The sequence below is a fragment of the Gouania willdenowi genome, chromosome 8, assembly GCF_900634775.1.
Source record: "Gouania willdenowi chromosome 8, fGouWil2.1, whole genome shotgun sequence".
Taxonomy (NCBI): Eukaryota; Metazoa; Chordata; class Actinopteri; order Blenniiformes; family Gobiesocidae; genus Gouania; species Gouania willdenowi.
In genome coordinates, this window is record NC_041051.1 from 3,764,388 (window position 1) to 3,790,023 (window position 25,636).

Below are 25,636 nucleotides of genomic sequence, written 5' to 3' on the forward strand. Positions count from 1 at the left end.
AATGCAATGCAAAAGTGATGATTTTCTTTAGATATTTTTCTTTCAAAGACAGCCACGGGTAAAAGCCCAGAAAATGTACTAGGTACATCTATTAGCCTTTTTGAGAATTGAGTGTAAAGTTTGTCTAGTATGAAAACACATTCAAACAAACAACTTCAGATAAAACATTCAAAATAAAGTAAATAAACCCTGTCAAATGGAAACAAGAACACCTGTATTCATATTGATTTATTAATGCACACATTCACTTCCAACAGACAGATGTATACTCAAAGGCATGCAGCATGAAAAACAAGGCAAGCAAAAACTAAATCACAGCTGGAACCTTTTTGTATTGTTGCCATAATCGTAGGCAAACAATGAAACATGTAATTACGCTTGCTTACACACACACACACACACACACACACACACACACACACACACACACACACACACACACACACACACACACACACACACACACACACACACACACACACACACACACACACACACACACACACACACACACACACACACACACACACACACACACACACACACAACCTAGTGAGTCCTTCTTGCTTTAACATCTTCTTAACCTGTTTCTTAGCATTCAATATTCTAAAATTAACATGTTTTGTTTAGGAATTAAAATATATGATGACATACAGCATGGCCCAGTGTGACCTGCTTCCTGTAGGGAGTGATCCAAGCAATATTAAAAAACATTTGTCCTCTTTTCCTGGCATCTTCACCTCTATCTGTCTCCCATATTGTGTTTCTGTAGGCTGAGGGACGTAAAACTGGCCAACAAATCAGTGACTTCATCCACCTGGAAACCAACAAGAAGGTGGTCAGTGGAAAGGACATCAGAATAAGCTACACCACAACCAAATAAAAAAAACACAGACAAAAAAAAAACAATGACAAAAAAACCAAATCACATTTCTATCAATAGCCGTGGTTAACATATGATTTTTAATTCTGAATTAAATGATTCTGAATTAAAGTGTTCTGCTTCGTGTTTGCATGTAAATAGTAATAATAAATAGAGGTTTACATGGAAACATTAATTCACCTTTATTTAATTCTGCTTTAGGTCTGGGGGTTAGGAAGGGTTCTGATTGGACAGAGAAAGAACGTGACGTATCACGTCTATCGAGGAAAAAACACAAAACAAACCTTTTCTTTTTGATTACAACATTGATGACCACATAATGACTGTTTTCACTTTTATTTGATTATAGTTTTGAAGCAGCAGCTTGGGGATGTTTCACTTTGGTCAGCTGAGCAGGAGAAGAGAAGCAGGAGACGTACAATCAGAGCCAGTGATTAATGCAACGGCTGCTCTACCTCCATCTGAATGTTGAGTGGAAGGAAAACTTTATGACGACCCGTGCTTTATTAATGGAGCTCTGTCTCCTGGTGAAGGGCTTTATATCCCCGATGTTTCGTTTGCCGATGTCCGTGTACGCGTAATAAGTCTGTGCGTACGCATGTTTATGCTTTCGTCCATCCACTCTTTTCATTATATCCATATCTTCGAAAGGTATTTCTCTCAATCAAGTTCATCAAAGTGATGAGTCACTTGAACATTGTTATGCTTTTTGGTCGCTTCATGGCTGCAGTGACGTGACGACCGTAGAATGGTATGGGTCTGAGGTAGGCTGCTGTACGTGAGCTGTATCGTTCAGTTTGGTTCCACCAAACGTGGCACTACTTTTTCTTTTGCTCATAATGTTCAACGTTAATAAAAGGTATCCAAGCAAAAAGTTCTCCACGCATTATCCTGCAGTTAATGAGAAAAGTGTCATTTATTGGCACGCTATATTGACTGCGCATTGAGACAAAAACAACTGTTGAGCTCGATTTTCAACCAATCAGCATCGAGAATGTTAGTAGGTCACAGCCAGGTCACAGCCAAAAATCAAGGCAATATCACTACGCACATGTAAACATGGAGGAGAGTTAGCAGCACAGCTTCACCTGATAGCGGTGCTCAAGCTCTATTAACACCCGTAAAGTACATTCTTCATGTGGGAAAAGATGGTGGGGAAGGTCCGCAGCCCTTCACTGAAGTCCAATGGGAAAAAAAAAAAATCAAACATTGTGCGAAAGAATGGCTCAAAACGTTGGACAAACTGGTCTCTGATGTCCCAACAAACTACAGGTTTCAGCTGGCCTGCTATCGGCGTTTTATACACAAACAATGATTGACTTGTGCACTAAAGTGTTGAGATAAAACAGAACGGTTGTAAAGACTTGTCACCCTTGTTGAAGGATCTGAAGTGGTTTCACCAAAGATGGTGCGTTTCAAGAAGAGCTTGATGAAAGTTACTCCTACCATAACAACCACTTCTTCAAAGCCATAAACAAGCCAGCAGGTTCTGCCTAAAAGCAGTTATGTTTACTCACTTTTATTTATTTATTTCAAATATGCAAATAGTACAAGCCTTCCTGATTGCTTTTTAACAAATTATTTGCACAGCATATTATAGAAATGATGATTTTCAGGAAGTAAAATAATAATCAAGCATAGAAAAAAATACATTGACATATTCAAAAAGGAGTGAGAAGAAGCATAGCTTATTAGCTCTCGTCCCTTTGTCTAAATAAAATGTGTGTGTGTATATACTGTACATACATATTCACATTCTCTACCTCTCATCACCATACCACATCAATTAATAAATAATAATCATAAGTAACCATTATCAATTATAAACACTAAATAACCTGTTTTTGTACATTTTCTTGAACTGGTTGATATTTGGACTTTGCTTGAGTTCCAAGCTTAGATTGTTCCACAACTTGACACCAGAAATAGATTTACAGAAACTTTAAGGTTGAATTGAATGTTATACTAATATATTACCAACTGGGTTGAATTCATGTTGGGTGTGGGATACATATGTATGTGTATATACGTATATATGCATATGTGTGTATCCATAAAATGAAGAGTCCGTCCTTAAGACTGCTCTAAGTGTCTTGAGATACCATTGGTTATGATTTGGCGCTATACAAATAAAAGATTGAGATTGATTGATTGGGTTTAGAATGTATTCCTCATATCTTTAATGTAGGACTTCTTCCTGAGTCAGCTAAAATGAAATGAGATGAGAGCATTCTGACTTGGCCTGAACGATGAATTCCATTTGCGATATTATCGCAATATCATAAAACACAATTTTGTAATCACAAAAACTGCAATTGTATTTATTTATTTTCGTCTTGTCCGGTCTTGTACTGTCCTGTTAAGTTCAGAGTGTTTAAGAAGTACAGTCCACACGTTTACATGTTTAATGAAATGTAAAGTTAGTTAGATATGTTGAAGAGCTAAAGCCACAGATTTGTTTGCTTTATTGTTGTAATGTGTGCTTTAAAATGTATATTTTATATTTATTTAAAGTTGAAATTAATCTGAAATTGTTAATTATGAAACTGATTCATTTATTGCTTGTGTTCATTGAAAAAATAAATGCCAGAGGCCCTTGAAAAAAATAATGGCATATTAATATGCAATATTGAGGAAAAAAAAATCGCCATTAGATTATTTTATAAAATTATTCAGCCCTAATTCTGAAACAAATTCGTGGGCCTGCACTGACCAATGGAAATGTGTTCATTGTTACTTAATAGTGAGTGTTTTTTGTCGCCCACATTACATCACATGGACATCATGAACAGCTTTATCTGGACAGGTCCCTCATGCACCGCGGAGGAAGCTGCACGTCTGACCACATGGTTATAGCAGTGGCTCCACCAGTTTGATTACTTTTTTTGTTTGATAAACCTAAGGAAATACAGTGGGTTGTATATTTATTAGGGAGGCACCGAAATGAAAATTTGAGGCAGAAGCCAAATAAAATATAAACGCTTGGCCGAATACCGAATATCAAATGCGGTTGTTAAGTTTTTCACTATTTTTTTTTAATAGTTCATAAATAGTCTAGAATACATTTTTAGACATGTTTTTTTAAAGAAAGTAAATGTTTATTGAATATTATGACATTTTTAAATATTCCAGTAGCCTTTGCTTTTCATAAAAAGCACAACAAAGATTTTTATTTATATTAGCCCTTCAAATAAAACAAAACATGCATTCCAAAAAAAACTAAAGTGCATAAAAGGAGAGATATGATGAAAAAAATTCACTTTATAATGGTTTACAGTGATATACTTCCTTTAGCCTTATTCAGAGGGCTAAAGATGGAAAAGTTCTGTTTCCTCTCTCCCTTGCTATTCCACATTTTGTAAAAAGTCAGCTTTAAACGGGACAGTTGGATTTTGCCCACGTTGGTAGGTGACGTCACCTAACACGCCTCCTAGAATGTGAGCTCCTCCCTCTCCAACTATCTAACAGCTAAAACAACACTGCGGTTTAATATAGAATATATATTATACTTTATTACCATATTAGTAAATGCAAACTGCACTACTGGACAATCTGTGTATCATTCGTTCATTCATTTTTCATTATGTAACAAAAACATTAAAAACGAAAAAAAACACTCACAATTTGATATTTGTTTCCAAAACCAAAATGAAAAAATGGAAAACGCCTTGTTTTTCAAATTCAAGCTCTGTTGCTTCCGTACAAAAAATGAAAAACGAACACCTTTATCCGTTTTCTCCATTACCGATTGGCCAAAGTACGTGACCAGGAAGTGTACTCTCATCGGACGCTAACGGCTATGCTAACGGCAGTGCGGCAGAATAAGCCTTTTAACACACTCGCACTGGTTCAGTACTTCTGCATTACGTCAAAGGTCAAGAGGGATAAACGCACCATGGCTGACGGTGTAGGAAGGAGTCTGACAAAGATTTAGATTATTTTTTCCGGTTGTAGCTTTGATTCCTTGAAAGATTTTTTGCATAAATGTAGAATCAATCTCTGAGGCAGAAAGAACGAGTCAGCTGCTAAAGCTAATGCTGCACACGAGCTAAAAATTCTGTTTTTTTACTTTTTTTTTTTACTCTAGTTCACTTATCAGCCTGTCCATCTTGTGCACTTCCTTCAAATTTGTAAATTGAATTAAAATAATAGCCTAATAAAAATAATCATGGACATGGTTAGTGAATGGTGTATCTCATAACTTTAACTTTTCAAGGTCAGAACTCATACTGTGCTTTTCACACTCAGAAATATCACAGCCTTCTACCACCTAAAGAACATCTCCAGAGTGAAAGGTTTAATGACTCAGAAAGATCAGGAGAAACTGGTCCATGCTTTTATCTCCAGCAGACTGGACTATTGTAATGATCTTCATCAAACATCTACAGCTGGTTCAGAACGCTGCAGCTCAGGTCTGAACCAGAACAAAGAGGTCAGAGCACATTAGTCCAGTTTTAAAGTCTATACACTGGCTCCCAGTCAGCCTCAGAGGAGACTGTAAAGTTCTGCTGCTGGTTATAAATGTGTGAATGGGTTTGGTCCAGAATACATCAGTGACATGATAGTCAGGTATGAACCCAGCAGGTCTCTCAGATCTATGGACACAGGTCAGATAGTGGAGCCCAGAGTTCACAGTAAACATGGTGATGCTGCTTTTAGTTGTTATGCTGCAAAGAAGTGGAACAAACTGCCAGCAGAGCTGAAGTCAGCATCTAATGTGAACATTTTTAAATCAAAGTTAAAACTCTTTTTCTCTATCGTGTATGATTGAGAGAGATTTTTGGTCATGTTGTTGATGTAATGTGTTTGTTGATGATTTGAATTGATTTTACTGATGATTTTAAATGTTCTTATTGATTTTAAACAATTGAATGTTTTATCATGTAAAGCACATTGAGTTGCCTTGTCCCATCAATAATAATAATAATAATAATAATAATAATAATAATACATTTTATTTAGAAGCATTTTTCAAAAACACTTTACAGTTGTTAAAACAACTACACAAGTCAGAAAAAAACCAACAACAATAAAGTAAATACATAACAATCGAAAGTTGAAAGCTTGGGAGAGGAGTGTGGAAAAAAAGGTCTGTCAGTTTTACAAAAGTGCTCAGATATGAGCATCAATCCCAGGTAAAGTCCTAATTCACCCGCAGCAGACCCAGGTAGTCGGTGTTTTCATTCACCAGGGGTGGAAGTGAGGGAACTGCCCAAGCTTCCATACTGCTGCTGAGCTGCTCCCATCGATTTTTAAAAGTGCTCGGATCGGCCGAAAGTGACATCAGCAGACAACCCTAGACACCTCCTCTAGTCCGAATATGTATAATATTAAAAATATGAACACTATTAAAACACTAACGATCTCTGGAATAAAATCACAAACGCTGTTAGGTTTGAAATATCAACAGAGTGGACGAGCCACAATTATTGATAACAAGATCGCTGCTTCCAACTGTGCATCCGAAACGTGTCCTTTTTGCTTTAGCTGGTGTTGGGCACAGAACCTCCTCACGGACATTTTGGAGGATTTAGAGGCTCTTAAGTGTTGCAGAGCTAAAGATATCTCAGAATGTGTTCGGTATATTCCTCCAGTCCAGCCATGACACAGCTTGTGTTATCACACAGGTAACTGACACGGGTAACGCTTCACTTCCGGGTCACGTACTTTGGCCGATCGGTAAGGAGAAAACGAATAAAGGTGTTTGTTTTTCTTTTTCTGTACCGAAGCAAAAGAGCTGGAATTTGAAAAACAAGGCATTTTCTGTTTTTTCATTTTGGTTTTAGAAACAAATATTAAATAATGACTGTTTTTTTTCGTTTTTCATGTTTTTGTTACATAATGAAAAACGAATGATACAAGGATTATTCTGGATGCCCAAACTGCACTACTTTTTCTGCTGCCAATCGTGTTGGGAGTCACTGCTTGGAGCCACGGACCCATTGTTTACACACATCAGCTGTTAGCACTCCGTGCTAATGCTACACCAGCCTATGTAGCGAGACCCGGTGTAGTGTAAGGAGGAAACGGTAGGAATATTTCCCTAATATTTATGTAATTTTTTTGCCCTGGCATTTGTTTACAGTTAGGTTGAAGTGTTGAAAAAAAATTTTGAATACAATTTTGAGGAATAACTGACAATTGCTACACATTTCACAACAAGCATAAATGTCTCTGACGTCCCACCTTTAAAAACAACCTCATTTAACCATCCATGAAAAAGGTACTGGCCCCTCCCACTTTTCTACAGTAATACAAACTTCCTACGGACACTGACCTAGTAGTGACAATATGAGGTCAACTGACGATAGTGTTTCATGTGAATCTGATAGTGAGGACAGTGATATTGATATTTAGTGATGTGTATATGATAATAAATGTAATATAGGACATATATATTTAATATGAATAAATCTAAATTAAATCTTGTTTACAATAATCACTCTTGTGAATATGTACATGTAGTGCAGTTACTGCTCGTGTATGCAAATTGACAATTCACCATTAAATGTGTTATTTTGAAAAAGTGTTTTTTAATACATTATATTTTGGCTTAATTCTATTTGTTATTCAGATTTTACCTCAAATACTAACTTTGAATTGGAATAACATAATGAGAAGTATTGGTGATGTTATTGCTACAGTAGAAGTTTTCTTGATAATTTTATCATGTTTACTGTTCCGAGATAACAACTTCAGGTATAAGAGTCCGTCCTTAAGACTGCTCTACTGTAAAGTGCCTTGAGATACCATTGGTTATGATTTGGCGCTATACAAATAAAGATTGATTGATTGATTGATTGATATCACACATTTCAAATTGGTTTATTTTGTACTTCAAGTGGTGATTCAGCATTTTTGGGTTTATTTGATAAACAGGTTTGAAAGTGAAAAATTCCTTATGTTTTCCAAAATGGGCACCTTTAGCAGCATTTTTATTCAAAAACTGCCAGGTTGTGCACGTAGAACTTTTTCCTGAGGAATCTCTATATATTTCTAATGTAAGATATAAAAAAATAGGTAGTGCCCCCCGAGGTGGAACGAAACCCTATTTCTAGGCCTCTTTTAGGCACCGACAGCGGCCTAAGGCTGATGGAGAAGCTTCCGTAAGTAAGGCAGGGTTTAAAAAATCGATTAATCGATTTGAATCGATTGTCCTTTGTATAGCCCGATATCAATTCATAAAACCCTTGAATCAAACCTTTTATTACGTAATGCTGCCTGTAGATTAGTAGCGCGATGCTTTCGCCCAAAAGGTATTGTAAGGACGTGATTGGAGCTGTTATCACAATTACAAATCAAACATAACGTAAATCAAGCAGCAGTAATTACCTTTCAAGCAGAAAAGTCACCAATTCCATCTTCTACTCCTCCAGACTATACACTGTAATGGCTCCAGCCCGGGAAAGGGGCGGGACCTGTGAGCAACAGCTGTCAGACAGCCCAACAAACACAATCCTGGCTCTGATTGGTTCTTTTTGCTCGGTCGCAGTACATTCTGGCAATCTGCCAAAGGCAGCAGGAGCAGCATGGGGCGGGACTTAATGAGTCTGTTTTTTTCACACAAACTACTAGTTTGATGTAAAACTGTCCTTTCATAGTGACAGCTTTAGCAAATATGACAAAAAGTCACTTTTATAAGAGTTGCAGACTGCACCTTTAATGGAGGTCGTAGTAACCTGTAGACATTAGTTGATGCTAAAGATAAACAATCAAACACATAAAGAACCATCTAACACCGTCATTCACTCACACTTCCCTGTGGGAACGGAATGTGTTAACACACTGTAACTCTTTCCTGGCTTATGCCCACCCATTCCCCAGCCTTCCAGCCAATCAACACTCAGACGCACATTGGCAGAGAAAGATGCACGTAAACATGATGCCTTCACGGCCATGGGAAATCATAGTTGTTCCCTGCGCTCCAGCAGCAAATGTTGAGAATGAGCAAAAAAAAAAAAAAAAAAGTGAAAAATTAAGCCGGAGCCCAGTGTCACGTACTGAGTTTACCTCCGCGCTGAGATTATAAACTGAACCTAATCCCAATCCAATGAACAAATACAATGTTACAGCAAAAAGGAGCTGCTTCACATCACAACATGTAGATCAGCTACTTTTCTGCAGAAAAATCTACAAGTCGACATTTAAGAGAGAAAACACACGTGTCAAGTTTCATGGACGGTTTGAGTTTCATGCCCCAAGATTTACAAGTTTTTCATAAATATGTTCCAAAAATATGACTTTTTACTCTATTGCCATATGCAAATACAGAGCCTTTTCCAAATATTTTTTGCACGATGTCTGTTTTTTGATTCTGTTAATGCAATGACCAAAATCAGACAGAAGGGGGAGTTCAGAATTCAGGATGAAAATGCTTCAAAAACAAAAAAGAATTATTCTAACATTTTGTCGAGGGCTTAAAGGCTTTTTCTGCATCTGGCTGTTTTCTTGAAGTTTACTGTTCACGGGAATTTAAAAGTATTTTCTTACATTCACCAAAGACCTGACTTATTGAACTTTAAGACAATTCAGAATCATTTTATTTTCTGGATGTTTGCTTTTATTTATTTATTTTTATGGTTGCGTCTCTTATTATACAGTTATATTTGTTGTGCAGCCACTGGAACATTAGCACACAACCTTTGTGGGACTCAAAGGAATGAGAATGTCTTGAGTTTACAATGTGTCTGTTACTACTTTATTTACACAGCCTGTCCTGTGCTTTGAATTGATTTAAGTCATTGCATTTTTGGTTCAGGTCATGTTAAATAACACGTACATGATTGAAGTAGCATGAGGTTCAATTATTAATGTTAATATTGATATTTTTACTAATGCACCAAGATAAAGCTGTAGTTTCTACTATTTGCAGTTTTAGTTCTAATGAGAATGTTTTCCATATACAAGTAAAACTGGTACTCAGTGATATCCTTAACTGAATCAAAAGTGAATCGATTAGGGCCCTTTTGAATCGATTTTGCTGTGATCACTTCGTGGTAATGCACGGTAAGAAGAACTGACGAAGCGGTGTATCAGTCTGTTCCAGTAAAAAGTCAACAACAAAGGCTGTAAATGGACTGATACGCAGACGTGGAGCAGTGAGGACGAGACTTCATGTGAGAAAGGGAACTTTTCCAGTTGAAACTTATTAGAAAACAAGGCAATCTCCATCAAAGCAAACGGGAGTACAGCAGCCCGCCTACCTGCCCGTGTGATTGGCTGAGTCATCGGAAAGGCATCGGATTTTTTATTGAAATTTGCTCAATTATTGGAATGCGGCCAATACAGTAGCACGCTTTATAGCCCAGAAAATACAGTAGGTGTTTACAAGATAATTTTAAAGAGGGTTTTCCTTTTATTCTGAATTAAAGGTGAATTAAAGCTCTGATGCAAATGTATTTTTGAGGGCTGTAGCTCACCTGCTCTTTGGTCCGAGTGTGCTGCAACTGTGTTGAAATGTGTTCCAGTCTCTCTTTAGCTTCACTCTGGCCCATCAGGTTCAGATACTCCCTCAGCATCTGTATAATCTGATCCAAACATCTGTGTCACACACTGTTGGCCTTTCCATAAGTGATTCCATCTTTACCTGAGTCACCTCCCCTCTCAGGGTATCCAGACTATGTGAGTCTCCCTCCTGCAGAATGTTCAGCTTTGAACGAGCCAGATGTAGAGGGGTCCTGCCTGCACGGTCCAGGGCGTCTACACGGGCGCCTGATACAGTTAGAGCAAAAACAATGGGTCACACTCCAAATATAAAATAATATATACAGTATATACTGTAAAGCATCTAGAAGTGGAATAATAGATGTGGACTGAGCATAAAGAAGGATCAATTTCAAAAGTCATTATTATAACTGATTAGTGTAACTAGTTAACTAGTCAATAACTGATTAATGTATCTAACTAATAAATCATTGAATAATGTATCTAGTCGACTAGTCAATCACTGATTAATGTCTCTAGTTAACTCATCAATCACTGATTAATGTCTCTAGTTAACTCATCAATCACTGATTAATGTCTCTAGTTAACTCATCAATCACTGATTAATGTCTCTAGTTAACTCATCAATCACTGATTAATGTCTCTAGTTAACTAGTCAATAACTAATTAATGTCTCTAGTTAACTCATCAATCACTGATTAATATCTCTAGTTAACTAGTCAATAACTAATTAATGTCTCTAGTTAACTTGTCAATCACTGATTAATGTCTCTAGTTAACTAGTCAATAACTAATTAATGTATCTAGTTAACTAGTCTATAACTGATTAATGTCTCTAGTTAACTTGTCAATCACTGATTAATGTCTCTAGTTAACTAGTCAATAACTAATTAATGTCTCTAGTTAACTTGTCAATCACTGATTAATGTCTCTAGTTAACTAGTCAATAACTGATTAATGTCTCTAGTTAACTTGTCAATAACTGATTAATGTCTCTAGTTAACTAGTCAATAACTGATTAATGTCTCTAGTTAACTTGTCAATCACTGATTAATGTCTCTAGTTAACTCATCAATCACTGATTAATATCTCTAGTTAACTAGTCAATAACTAATTAATGTCTCTAGTTAACTTGTCAATCACTGATTAATGTCTCTAGTTAACTAGTCAATAACTAATTAATGTCTCTAGTTAACTTGTCAATCACTGATTAATGTCTCTAGTTAACTAGTCAATAACTGATTAATGTCTCTAGTTAACTAGTCAATAACTGATTAATGTCTCTAGTTAACTTGTCAATCACTGATTAATGTCTTTAGTTCACTAGTCAATCACTGATTAATGTCTCTAGTTAACTAGTCAATAACTGATTAATGTCTCTAGTTAACTCGTCAATAACTGATTAATGTCTCTAGTTACCTAGTCAATAACTGATTAATGTATCTAGTTAACTAGTCAATAACTGATTAATGTATCTAGTTAACTAGTCAGTCACTGATTAATGTCTCTAGTTAACTTGTCAATAACTGATTAATGTCTCTAGTTAACTAGTCAGTAACTGATTAATGTCTCTAGTTAACTAGTCAATAACTGATTAATGTATCTAGTTAACTAGTCAATAACTGATTAATGTATCTAGTTAACTAGTCAATAACTGATTAATGTCTCTAGTTAACTAGTCAATAACTGATTAATGTATCTAGTTAACTAGTCAATAACTGATTAATGTATCTAGTTTACTAGTCAGTCACTGATTAATGTCTCTAGTTAACTTGTCAATAACTGATTAATGTCTCGAGTTAACTTGTCAATAACTGATTAATGTCTCTAGTTAACTAGTCAGTAACTGATTAATGTATCTAGTTAACTAGTCAATAACTGATTAATGTCTCTAGTTAACTAGTCAATAACTGATTAATGTCTCTAGTTAACTAGTCAGTAACTGATTAATCTATCTAGTTAACTAGTCAATAACTGATTAATGTATCTAGTTAACTGGTCAATAACTGATTAATGTATCTATCTAACTAGTCAATCATTATTTTGTATATATTGTCTCATCATTTTGTACCGATGATACATTAGGGATGGGGTGCGTGGGGGGGCCCAGGATCCAAACTCTGCTTTTATATCAAACTTTACTCCACTGAAATTTTGTATCCAGGACTTAATCTGAGGTCTACATGTGAATATTTGTTTCTATCATCTGCTGCAGACTACACAGCCAAAGCAATCAATCTCCACATACAGTAAATGTTGCTTTGCTAACTATAGCATGCACTGGAGCACAATAAAGTCCTGTTTGAACAGACAACCATATAGATGATTAACACGCCATTAAAAACACGTTTCTATAACAACAAATAAATGTATGATTAGAAAGTATGAGACACAAATATTGCTGAAACAGATGATAGAGCTATATATCAAGCTAAGCTCTCCAACAGAAAAAAGGCTGTGCTCTCACCTCCTCTTAGCAATGTGGTGATAACAGGAACGTGGTTGGTACAAGCCGCTGCAAAAACACACAAACACACAAACAACTGAGACACAAGCATTTCCAGAAATAAAAACCATGACTTCTTTGGGCTCTGTAATTTCCAAAATATCGCTATGCTTATATGCACTTCTTCTTCCTGCACTGAAGGCGGACGCATTTTTCAGTACTCCCTCTCCCACTCTTATCTGCCCTTGCTCCTTGTTTTGTCTTGTGTCTCGTAGATCTAATGGGAAACTCTCTCTGTATTTGTATCCACCAACTGAAATTATGGAATTGGTCAGCTGGTCTCTCAATGCAATCAATCAAATTTGTCAACAAAAAGAATGGGCAAAGGTGAGCCCGCCTGTTCGGATGGAATGTTTGCGGCCGGATACACATTGGATTCTGGAATAAGTGGAAGGTCGTGTGTCTGTCCATGCTTTCCGTGGAGGACATCTACATGATTGGATATATGGTAGCAGGGATGCTGCTGATTGGAGCTGGCTGCTTTCTGATCTATTGCAAAGTCTGTATTACGTTGGCAGCTGTTTTGCAAAGACTGCCAGTCATTTCTGAAGGGTGGGGTAGAGCACTCAACACTCAGACTAATGTGATGAACGAACTTAAAAGGAAGCAAGAGGCTACTTTAGAGCGTTTATGCAGGATTTAAACCAGCTTAGAGAGGCTGTTACAAATGTTTAATGTCAGCTAATTTACACCTGCAGTACCAGAGGAAGCATGAAAAGAGCCAAGTAGAAGAATGTAAGCAACCAACAATCATCAGTTCACATGTTCACGGATAGCATTAGTTTAATTTCACCCATTACTCTACAATGAAGCTAGATATATGTGTGATCTGTTTGTTTGCACAATGACTCTGCAATGATACTACTGATGCTAAATTGCTCAAGCATTAAAAAAAGAAAAAAAGTGCCTGCAGCTTCATTGGTCTGTGCTAATCTAATAATCTCTGTACCTATTTAAAGGAATAACGATGAGTTTTAATCCATGGGACACGGAACAGCACGTCTATCAATAAGAGGGTGTGGCTGGACTTTTCCAATTACTTGATGCATCACAGCCTACTGAAACAAACTGCTGCTTAATTCACCTATCATTTAAGCTGTCAACTGTGTGTTTTTGAATTTCCTCTACAGACACAATATGATCCTCAAGATCACATATAAATGCACGTGACTTCAACGTATAGATGACGTGATGGTGATTGCTTTTGTTGCTCTCTCATACCCAGATGCAGGGGGGTGTTACCCAGACTGTCCCTCTGGTTTGGATCAGCGCCGTGACTCAGCAGTAACTGCACTACACACACAAAGAAGACGACAATCAGACATTGGCTGTGATGTAAATGCAGGCACGTGCATATTTTTTTGTAAGTGTTTGTGTGTGTGAAAGTCCGTCTGTGTGGCCCAAAATAATAATAAATAACAACCCCATCGTATCCTCCTCAGTTCACAAGTGATGTCGGGTCTCCCCGCATAGGCTGGTGTAGCATTAGCACGGAGTGCTAACAGCTGATGTGTGTAAACAATGGGTCCGTGTCTCCAAGCAGTGACTCACAACACAATCCGCAGCAGAAAAAGTAGTGCAGTTTGCATTTACATACATGACAAAAAAGTGTAACACTGTATATATTCTATATGAAACGGATGTATATCACTGCAACAAAACCATTATAAAATATTTTTTTTCATCATACTTCCCCTTTAATGCACTGTAGTTTTTTTTGGAATGCATGTTTCGTTTTATTTGAAGGGTTAATATAAATGAAAAACTTTGTTGTACTGTTTTTGAAAAGCAAAGGCTACTGGAATATTTAAAAAACGTCAGAATATTCAATAAACATTTACTTTCTTTAAAAACATGTCTAAAAATGTATTCTAGGCTATTTATGCACTATTAAAAAAAATAGTGCAAAACTTAAACGCATTCTATATTCAGTATTCGGCCAAGCGTTTACATTTTCTTCGGCTTCGGCCACAAATTTTCATTTCGGTGCATCCCTAAAAATAATAATAATTTATAAAGAATTTACCTTGGTCGTGCCTTAGACATGCCCTGCTGCTCATCGCTAAACTGCTGGCGAGGGGGTATTGCAAAAACGTCAGATAAATACATCCAGGATAACGGAGAATGCATGGTTAGACAAAGGCTGGTCGCTGCTATTTTGGATGAATTGGTTGCATGTTTGCCAAAGCAGGATAAAAAGACTAGGGTTAGTGAAGCTGGCTGTGGATGTTTGAGGTAAGTAGTTTAGCTCTTTTTTGTGTGAATTTTCCCTCTGGGAGATCAATAAAGATATATTCTATTCTATAATAAACTTAAAAAAAAACTGGTCAGAATAATGTGAAACCCTTCAGATCCAACAGTAAGTACAGTATCCATTTTCTTATTTTTAGGACACTCTTGAAAAAAATATCTTCTATTAGTTCCATTGCAGTCATAATGAGTAAAGCTTCAAAAAAAGATATCATTAACGGGGTAATCTGCCTACCGTATTTTTCGGACTATAAGGCGCACCGGATTATAAGGTACACTATCAATGAATGGGTCAGACCGGGTCTATTTTCATACATAAGATGCGCCGGTTTATTGTTATTATTATTATTATTAAGGCTCATTAAGCGAAACAAAATAGTCAGATAAGTCAAACTTTATTCAACTCATTAACAATAATTCTCAACATTGTTCAGGTTTAACACATAAAATACAGAACATTACACTCACTTTTTCAGTTCAGTATGTTGAAGCACAATACTGGTACATATCAATCCACAAGGCGTCTGACTACGGCAGCCCTGAAGCGCCAAAAATCCATCAAGTGGTGCAGCTTCATTGTTTACCAAAGTTGTACTAAAACATTTTGACATATTAATTTCATACATAAGGCGCACCTGACTATACGGTGCACTGTCGATTTTTGAGAAAATTAAAGGATTTTAAGTGCACCTTATAGTCCGAAAAATACAGTAATTACTTTTTACGCCGTTACGACGGCGTTATTGTTACTGAACGTTAAATGCAGTGCGTTACATGTACTGATTGAATAAATTGTTATCCGAAAGCATCCCCGGCTTCTTACTCAGCTGTAGTGAGGAGGTGGGTTAAAAACAAGGTGAGCGATTATGATTGGTTAAGGCCGCGTCATGTTTCATGGTAGCCAAAGTATGAAGCCGGGGATGCTTTCGGATAAAAGTTTATTCAATCAATACATGTAACGCACCGCATTTAACGTTCAGTAACGATAACGGCATTGTAACGGTGTAAAAAGTAATTAGTTAGATTACCCCGTTACTGAAAAACAAACGCCGTTATTCCAAACACTGCGTACTACTCGTCCCAACGTACTACTCGTACTAACGTACTACTCGTATTAAGTGTGATGTCTAAATCAGTATGTAGTGCGTTCACATTAGATAGTATGAAAAGATTGAGTATGTGAGAAATACCAGGATGTAAACTCTATGGGGAGTATGCACGGTGGGCACACTAGTCATAATCAACCGTCCCATGATGCATTGCGAGCGGAAAATGATCCTGGGACCAGCTTCAAGCTAAAAACATCCTCTTTTCAAAATAAAAGCATCTCTTCTTGTCTTCAATTAGTATTTTTTTAACACTTTTGTAAATAGTGCTCTTGTTTTGAAGTTAACAGGAAGTTCAGTCAATAGCATAATGGAGGGTCTCTAAAAGGTCTGTTGATCACACATTGCATTAATCAAACCTTGTATCTTTCTAAAATCCCCTAAGGCTCTCAGCAGATTGTGATCTAAATACGTGGTGTTCATTTTATTTCATTCAAGGAAAATTAACAAATATGAACAATCCCACTTTGAAGCCACTGAAATACATTTTGACAGCCTGACAACCCAGGGTTCTCACCAGGAATTTTTCACAGCATAGGGAATGTGGTGTGTGAGCGTGCATGAAAATTTTGAAATATATAACTCTTTGAGGGCCAAAATTAGTGAAATAAAGCTAAAGTTGTTTTTTTTTTGTCTTTGTTACTGCCATCTAAGGGACCTCACAATTAGATTCAATTTCAATTCAGAGTGCTACGATTCCATTAATCAACGATTATTACAATATTAACAATTATCACAATTTTTTATGCATCTTTTTGTCTTTTCCTCACTTTGTGGCTATTTCATTCTTTAAAACAAAGTATATGTGTCTGTATCATTCATTAAAGAAACCAAACAAATGTATCATCATTACAGTGATCATATTACAAAATAAATAAATATATGTAGAAATAAGTAAAATATTAGCTTCAGCTAATTCAATCTGATCTAACAGAAAAGTATATTCAGTAAAAAAAAAAGATTTCCAAAGAAAACTTTAATGAGCAGCATGAATCCCACAAGAAACTAAAAATTTTGCTGTTCATAATCAAAGCAGCTTTCAAAACATAAAACCTACAGTATCAGCTATCATAACACTTGTAGAATTTGGGTTTTTAAATAAACGGTATATGGATAAAAGAACACAATGAATTATTAATGCCAGGGACTGTAAGTGCTGAGACAAACGTGCAGCAACTCATCATTGTTGCTGTTTTCACTTTTAAATTATTGTGTTAAAAAAGGAGGTGGTCAACATGCTTCCATTCACTGGGCTCTACTGTGCAGTTACACAGCGGTCCGTGTTTCTAGACGGGTTGGGTGGGTGGTCATCCGTCCCCGCCAGAGAGTGGAAAAAACTTAGTGAGGTAATTATGTCCACGGGCCTGTTAAACGGCGAGTTAGGAGCGGGCCACTGCCTTTGCCGCCGGGCCCTTCCAGGCCACGGTATGGTTGAGTCTCCACAAACAGCGGAGTTCGGACTGTCCACACTCCTGGGAGCTTAAATATGAGGGCGGTTAATATGATTACGTAAGCAGAGGATGCACACAGGCAGCATCAGGGGGCAGCAAAAGGGCTGCACGGGTCCTTGGGTAAAAACTGGAACGTCCGAGCCAATCACCTGTATTAAATAGATGGAGCAGCTGATGTATGTGTTTCTGGGTTACGCAAATTAAAAAAAGAGTTAAAACAACCCGTGCACACCTGGGAGTCCCTTTTGTTTCCAAGTGTGTACAGTTATTACAACGGTGCCAATTAAAAAATGAAAAACTACAGAAAATCCTCCCTACGTTGCTGAAAACTGAACGTAGGAGGTGACATTGCTCCGTAGGGGAGAAAAATTACAATGTCGGGGGCCCCTATGCTTAACAGCGCTGCTTTATATATTATTAATGTTAAGAGGAAAGGGATCAGTTTTGATACCAAGTTAACCTCTTTAAGAGATGTAGTCAAATGTTAGAAATGTACTTATATAACATTATTGAATCAAATATTATCTTGAGCACAGAATTAAAAAAAAACTTGGAATATGTATTTACATACCAATGCTCTCATTGCCATTGCAGGATGAGAAGTGTAGAGCAGTGCGTCCTTTGTCATCTGCAGCACACGGGTCAATGTCATCCTGCAGAAGCTTTCGCACTTACCAATAAACACAACGTACAAAGTTAGCTCACTCTCTACTGAACCTGTGAGAAAGATATATTTGATGTTTGTACCTGTGTCAATGTCACTGCTGTTAGCTGCTTCCCTCAGTCGTTTCACAGCTGCCAAGATAAAACATTCAAAGTAAACATACGTTTTCTGTGATGACACAAAAACAGCCATTACTTGACACAAACTAAAGGAAACTACTACATCAGATGAAACTCTGTGGGGCGTCAGAAGGCCCAACTCTAAACGTTCGAGTTAACGTTCATGAACATCTGTCATTTACAAACTGAGATATGAATTTTTGAAATTCTGCAAATTATGAGAGGTTTTTTTGCTTCTTAATACGGATCCACATTTGGGATATTGATCCGTATCATCCCCAAACTCTTAATCACTTGGTCATTATCCAATTTCGGATATTTCCTGGAAATTTCATCCATTTGTTTTTGAGTTAGACTGTTCACAGACAAACAACAAACAAATAAATGCCGGTAAAAACATAACCTCCTTGGCATAAAATATAAAATATTGATTAAGGCTCTATCTATTTCACAAGCATAGGGGCCTAATCTGGGTTTTTAAAGAGTCCAATGTCGCCTGCAGGAGGAGGTCAAAATCACATAAAAAAGATTTATTATAGTATACATGAGCCAATAATTGAAATACACAAATTTAACGGGACGGCAAAACATTTACAGGGGCTCGCAATTTTCCCGGGCCTATGGCACTGCAGTCAGAATCAGAATCAGAATCAGAATCAGAATCATCTTTATTCGCCAAGTGTATGTTGTACACACGAGGAATTTGACTCGGTCAACTGTGCTCTCTCCAATAGTGAAAACAATTCAATAATAAACAATCAACTAGAAGAGATGATAATAAGTATAAACATAAGTATAAATATAAACAGTAGTTAGACTAGAATGTGCAAATAACAAGATGATAATAATAATAATAATAATAATAATAATAATAATAATAATAGTATAAAAAAAAAAAATAAATACAAAATAAAAATTAAAAAAAAATAAGATAAAAAGAAGGGAAAAATAATAGAAAAGAAAGGTAATAATAAAATATAATATTAATAAAAGGAAAATAGTGCAGTAGAGCATTGATAAGTAGTGCAGGAGAACATTTAAATTAAAGGTATGTACATGAACATTCTCAGTGTCAGATTGATCCAGGGTTGTTATGTTTGGTTCCAGGGTTTTTTCACAGAAACAGGACTGACACTCTTTGACTGTTTAGTGTTGATCAGAGTGACAGCCTGGGGGAAGAAACTGTTGTTATGGCGGGTTGTTTTGGCGTACAGTGATCTGTAGCGTCTGCCTGAGGGGAGGAGTTTAAACAGATTGTGTGCAGGGTGTGAGGGGTCTGCAGTGATGCTACCTGCCCGTTTCCTGACCCTGGACAGGTATAAGTCTTGGATGGAGGGCAGATCAACACCAATGATCTTTTCTGCAGTCCTGACTATCCTTTGTAGTCTGTGTCTGTCTAGTTTGGTTGAAGATCCAAACCAGACAGTGATGGAGGTGCACAAAACAGATTGAATGATGGAGGTGTAGAACATGATCAGCAGCTCCTGGGGCAGGTTGAACTTCCTCAGCTGACGCAGGAAGTACATCCTCTGCTGTGCCTTTTTCCTGGTTGAGTCTATGTGGGAGGTCCACTTCAGGTCCTGTGAGATTGTGGATCCCAAGAACCTGAAGGAGTCCACGGTAGCCAATTCCCTATTTAAAATGGTAAGGGGGGGGAGTGGGGGGGGATTTCTTCTGAAGTCCACTGACATCTCCACGGTCTTGAACGGGTTCAGTTCCAGATGGTTCTGACTGCACCAAAGAGCCAGCTGTTCCACCTCCCGTCTGAAGGCAGACTCGTCCCCGTCCCGGATGAGACCGATGACGGTGGTGTCGTCTGCAAACTTCAGGAGTTTCACAGAGGGGTCCCCTGAGGTGCAGTCATTGGTGTAGAGGGAGAATAGCAGTGGGGAGAGAACACACCCCTGGGGGGCGCCAGTGCTGAGTGACCGGGTGCCAGATGTGATGCTTCCCAGCCTTACTTGCTGCTTCCTGTCAGTCAGGAAGTTGGTGATCCACTGACAGGTGGAGGCCGGCACTGTGAGCTGGGTGAGTTTCTGGTGAAGGATGTCCGGGATGATGGTGTTGAATGCAGAGCTGAAATCTACAAACAGGATCCTAGCGTAGGTCCCTGGGGAGTCGAGGTGGTGCAGGATGAAGTTCAGACCAATGTTGACTGCATCCTCGACAGACCTGTTTGCCCGATAGGCAAACTGCAGGGGGTCCAGCAGGGGTCCTGTGATCTTTTTCAGGTGGCTCAGAACCAGCCTCTCAAAGGACTTCATGACTACAGACGTCGTTGTTAAAAACAATGACTGAGAAGTTGCAGTTATACATCCTGCAACTTCTCACAAACGGTCCCACAAGATTCATCTAAATTTCACAAAAAATGAAGATAAAATAAAGGTGATCGTCCATAACGAACACCATGTTCAGGCATAAGGGTGCATTTGGCACCAGGACACCCTAGGCAACAGTTCGATGATCTACTTTGTAGTTGTGTCGTCAGACTTGCGGACACTCGGGTGAAGACAAGGGCAGAGCTGTCAGTCGATCACCACATGGTGGTGAGTTGGCCCCGATTGCGGGGAAGATGCCGGTTAGACCTGGCAGACCCAAATATATTGTAAGGGTCTGCTGGCAGTCTCCCGTCAGAAGGAGCTTCAACTCTCACCTCTGGGAAAGCTTTAACCATGATTCGGGAAGGCGAGGGACATTGAGTCTGAGTCGGCCATGTTTTGTACCTCTGTTGTTGAGGTGGCTCACCGGTGTTGTGGCTGTAAGGTTGTCGGTGCCTGTTGATGGACACCAGAGATGAGGGATGCCATAAATCTGAAGAAGGAATCCTATGAGGCCTTTTTGGAGTTTGGTGAGGCAATGGAGAACAACTTCCAGATGGCTTAGAAGGGGTTAGGGACCACCATCCAGCATCTTAGTAAGGGGGAGCAGTTAAAAAGCTCCTCTGTGGCAAGGCCCCGTGGGTGGATGAGCTGTTGTGGGGCTGTCATGGTTGACACAACTGGGGCAGTGCCTCTAGATTGGCAGACCGAGATGGTGGTCAGCCTTTTTAACTCACTCAGTGCCATTGACATGAGATAACTCGTCATTTCAAATCCAAACGCTCAATGCCACTGATGAGTAAACTCGTCATTTGCGTTTTTTCATGGGGATTACTAGAAAACACCCTGGCAGAGGTCCCTCATCAATATCTACGCTGTGGGGTGTTGTAGTGACCAACTGTGCTCTGAAGATGGCAGCAGTACACCATTAGATGAGAGATGATTAGCCACTGATGCTACCCAGCAAAGCAGGAAGAAGCAGGAATGGGTGAGATTATGGCACTACAGAGTGATATTGTGACGAATCCAGCAGCTCACAGCTCCACATACTAACACAGAACATGTGTGGACTTGAGTGGATTATTGATAATGTTGCGATGGTGAGATAGAACCATCAACTATCCAGGCCAAACGGGTCATCGATGCGTGTCGGGAGGAGGGAGGTGGTGGGGGTATAAAACACCCCCAGCCTGTGAGCCAGATAGCAAAATAATAAGTGACATGAAGGAGGTAGCAGCGCACCTTTGGATGAGTGATCATCCATGCTCAGCAGAGCTAAGAGGGAGAGGAGGAAAGGTGTTTACGAGACAGAAAACGGCGCTACGTACGAGAGTTGACGTTCCCAGCAGCGCACACTCGACCAGAACATGTGTGGAACTCATGGATAGTGTGGCGATGGTGAGATAAAACCATAAAAAAAAACGGGGAATGCAGTGACACTCTGCATGTCCAGGAGGAAGAGGAAGTTGCATGTGTGCAGACTGACGGGAGAGAAAGTTGGAGGAACGCCAAAATACAGTAAGAAATCCATTCAACTCTGACCCAGATAGATAAATAATAATAATTTTGCCATCAAAAGCCTGGTCTGTTTTACAAAAGAACAAAACGAGCCAGAAACAAATTCTTTTTTGATGAAAGTAGAGGCTTCAATCTTTCAGAATCTGGTGTCAGATTTCAGATAGTCATAGGAGAAAATATTCTGTGGGTCTTTAAAATCAATCAAAATGCTCAAAAACGGCTGGTACTGAGGGCGATAGAAAATCTGAAATTGGCTGGCACTGAATGAGTTAAGAAAGGGGATCGGAGGGTGTGTTCCAACCATACATGGATCACACTCCTCAGCCTGTCCTGGTAAGGTCTATTTGCGGGTACTGGAGAGGATGGTCCACTGTATAGTCCTACTGGAGTATGGGATGTCGGACCCCCTGATAGGGGCTGTACGTTCCCTGTACCATCAAAGTCAGCGCATGGTCCGCATTGTCAGCACTAAGTCGAACTGGTTTCCAGTGAGAGTTGGACTCATTCAAGGCTGCCCTTTATCACCGATTCTGTTCACATCTTTTATGGACAGAATTTCTAGTCAGGGCGTTGAGGGGGTCCGGTTTGGTGGCCTCGTGATTGCGTCACTGCTTTTTGCAGATGATATGACCTTCCATTCTCAATGGATCGGTTCACTGCCCAGTGTGAAGCGCCTCCAAGCATAGCGCTCATCGAGAAATAGACCAACTTGTCCGTGGACTCGTGGAGCGTCTGTATATCAATACATCTGAAAACTAAAGTGTCTTTTGAGCAGAGTTGACAGGGCAGTAAGTGTGTTTTATGTCAATGCACTTTGTGTTTTAATGAGAGAACAGATTTAATTTGACTGTCTTTCAGCAGCTCATTATGGGCCTGTACATTATTATTTAATGTATGAGTTGGAACAAGTTATACATCATCTCTCTCTCTCTCTACATATACATATACATATATACATATACATATACATATACATATATATATATATATACATACATACATACATACATACATACATATATATATATATATACACACATATACAGTGCATTGTTGAAATTTCAGCGCAAAATAAATATTTTTCTGCTCGATGTCCCAGCACATTTTTAATTCGAGTTAAAAACAAAAAGAACTGATGTTGACGGGTAGAACCATGCTCAAGTATAAAAGAGCCAGCTCTGAGCTTTGACAGGCAGTGAGAAGCGGAAGGAGCTCCAAGAATTCAACTGTCTGAACCTGACAAACGAAAAAAGCCAACACAAGACCATCCAGCCGGGAGCACATGATCCATTGGTAATGTAGGAACTGTTAAATGAACCTGTTAAGCACTGGTAACAAGTGTGATGGGTGTTATGTGATGAAGCATTTATCCTGTTTCAGGTTTATAACCTGTGGTTTACCACTGTGTCTACCATGGTCAATAAAGTTTATGTAAGAACCAACAAAGGCAAACACGAGTTGTGAAATTTGTGTGATGCCTGGCGTAGCCTTTTCGGAGGGCTGAAACCAAAGATCCGAACAAATAGTGTTATATATTTCATTTATTTATTAATATTAACTCAAACAATTGCAATGTTTACATTTTAGTGAGGTTAGAGCCATAAATGCAATGGGAATAATAATTTGCATATTAATTTATTTCAGTGTTTAAATTTTCAGCCTTTGTTTTCTCATTTTTGGTTTTAACCAAGAATTTTCATTTCGGCGCATCCCTAGTTATTTTGTATAAAAATCATTGTTTTAGGAGTCATAGTTGTCACTACTTCTCAGAACATGTAAAGCACAGTTTGATGATCACAGTGCATCCAAACCCAGACCTTCCCCTAAACGCCACACTACAGAACTCACTCACGTGCCGTTCCTTAAAAGAGAAAAAGGCAAAAGTGGAACAGATTCTGCTGCTCTTTCTTAATAAATGTGCTTGTGTGGCATTTTGCATCATCAAATTTAACCCAGAATTGTCTTTCTGGTAAGATTCACATCATATATTGCCATTTTGAGAAGATATGAACTTTGGTCTATGGCCTATGTCAGTATGGGGACCACAGTGAAACAAACCAGGATGTAAATTATGAGTGTGCCAAAATATCGATACGATATATCGCGAGGTTTCTTATTGTGGTATGTTATCGATTCGCTGGTGCCAAATATCAATTTCTTTTTTATATTGCAACATACAAGACATGACGAAAACAATATATATATATATATATATATATATATATATATATTATACATGATACATAGAGATAATGCAGAACATACTAGAGCTGCACAATTTTGACAAAAAAATTAAAAAAAATTGTTTATATTTTCAAATACATATGCATTTTATTTTATTCCCAATTCCGTTCATTTTAATTTTTTAATATTCTGTTTAAGAAATATTAATAATTTTTTCCAGAAAATTCATTTTCAACTCATGAGGAAACAAAATCAATACTAATAAATAAAAAACCCATAATTAAACAAAAACGTATGTCAAAAATAAAGTAAAATACAATTAAAAGGTAGATATAAGTTGTACAAACATGGATCGTTCTGCTCCTTTTTAACTATTCATGTCATATATGAGAGCAGCATTAAATGTCACCCAATTCCCCCTCAGGGATCTATGGTTTACTGAATCTGATCTGGTTTAATGATAAAGTTTTGGTCAACTTAATTTAAATTAATCTAATTTAAATTATTTCAATTCAATTCAACTATTTATATAGTGCAAATTACAAAAAAAGTGATCTCAAAGCGCTTCACAAAATATAGAGTCCATAGTAAAACAGAAAGAACCCAACAAGATCCACATGAACAAGCATTTAGTGACAGTGGGAAGAAAAATCTCCCTCTTTTTTATAGGAAGAAATCTCTAACGGAACCAGGTTCAGAGGTGGAGAACATCTGCTTCGACTGGTTGGGTTAGTGAACAGAAGGACAAACAGAATAGGATAGAAGGATAGTCCATTAGAGTGTTCCAGACTAGTTGAGCCGTGAACCATCGATCAGGAACCACCAGCTCCAACATCAAGACACCTGAAACAAAAAAGAGAGCGGAGGGCGAGGAGAAGGCACAGACTGCAGGAAAACATGATACACTCATTCCTAGTGTTTGGGTTAACGTTAAACGTCTTGCGGCATCCTCCATGCTCTGCTCTGAAATGCTGCCACTACAGACGAGGTTTTGTCTTGTACTAGTCACATGTAATGATATATGAGGTGGACATCTATACTATAATTCAAGGATGGTCTGTGTGTGTGTGTGCGCGTGTGGATGTGTGTGGAGCAAAAATCTCCCCGACGCGGGGCGAGTTGGACCCGAAACTCGGTCGACGGGTTCCAAATACCCCGAGTGTGTGAATCTGTTATTTTGGAGTAATTTGGTC

The 25,636-nt window shown here is 38.2% G+C and overlaps 1 protein-coding gene across 4 annotated transcripts in view; it reads right to left on the reverse strand.

The window, feature by feature from the left end:
• Positions 1-213: 213 nt before the first annotated feature.
• Positions 214-25,636, reverse strand: part of ankrd54 (ankyrin repeat domain 54) — a 39,890-nt gene continuing 14,467 nt past the window's right edge. For 2 of the 4 annotated variants that reach the window (XM_028454763.1, XM_028454766.1), the window contains 7 exons: positions 18,388-18,435; positions 18,212-18,310; positions 14,055-14,126; positions 12,795-12,842; positions 10,470-10,594; positions 10,303-10,410; positions 214-817 (listed from right to left, as the gene is read on the reverse strand). In XM_028454763.1, the coding sequence (XP_028310564.1) occupies positions 743-817; positions 10,303-10,410; positions 10,470-10,594; positions 12,795-12,842; positions 14,055-14,126; positions 18,212-18,310; positions 18,388-18,435 (575 nt within the window). In that variant the 3' untranslated portion in view covers positions 214-742. Of the gene's footprint in view, positions 818-8,215; positions 8,315-10,302; positions 10,411-10,469; positions 10,595-12,794; positions 12,843-14,054; positions 14,127-18,211; positions 18,311-18,387; positions 18,436-25,636 lie in introns of all 4 variants that reach the window. The other 2 variants (XM_028454765.1, XM_028454764.1) reach the window with 2 other exon arrangements.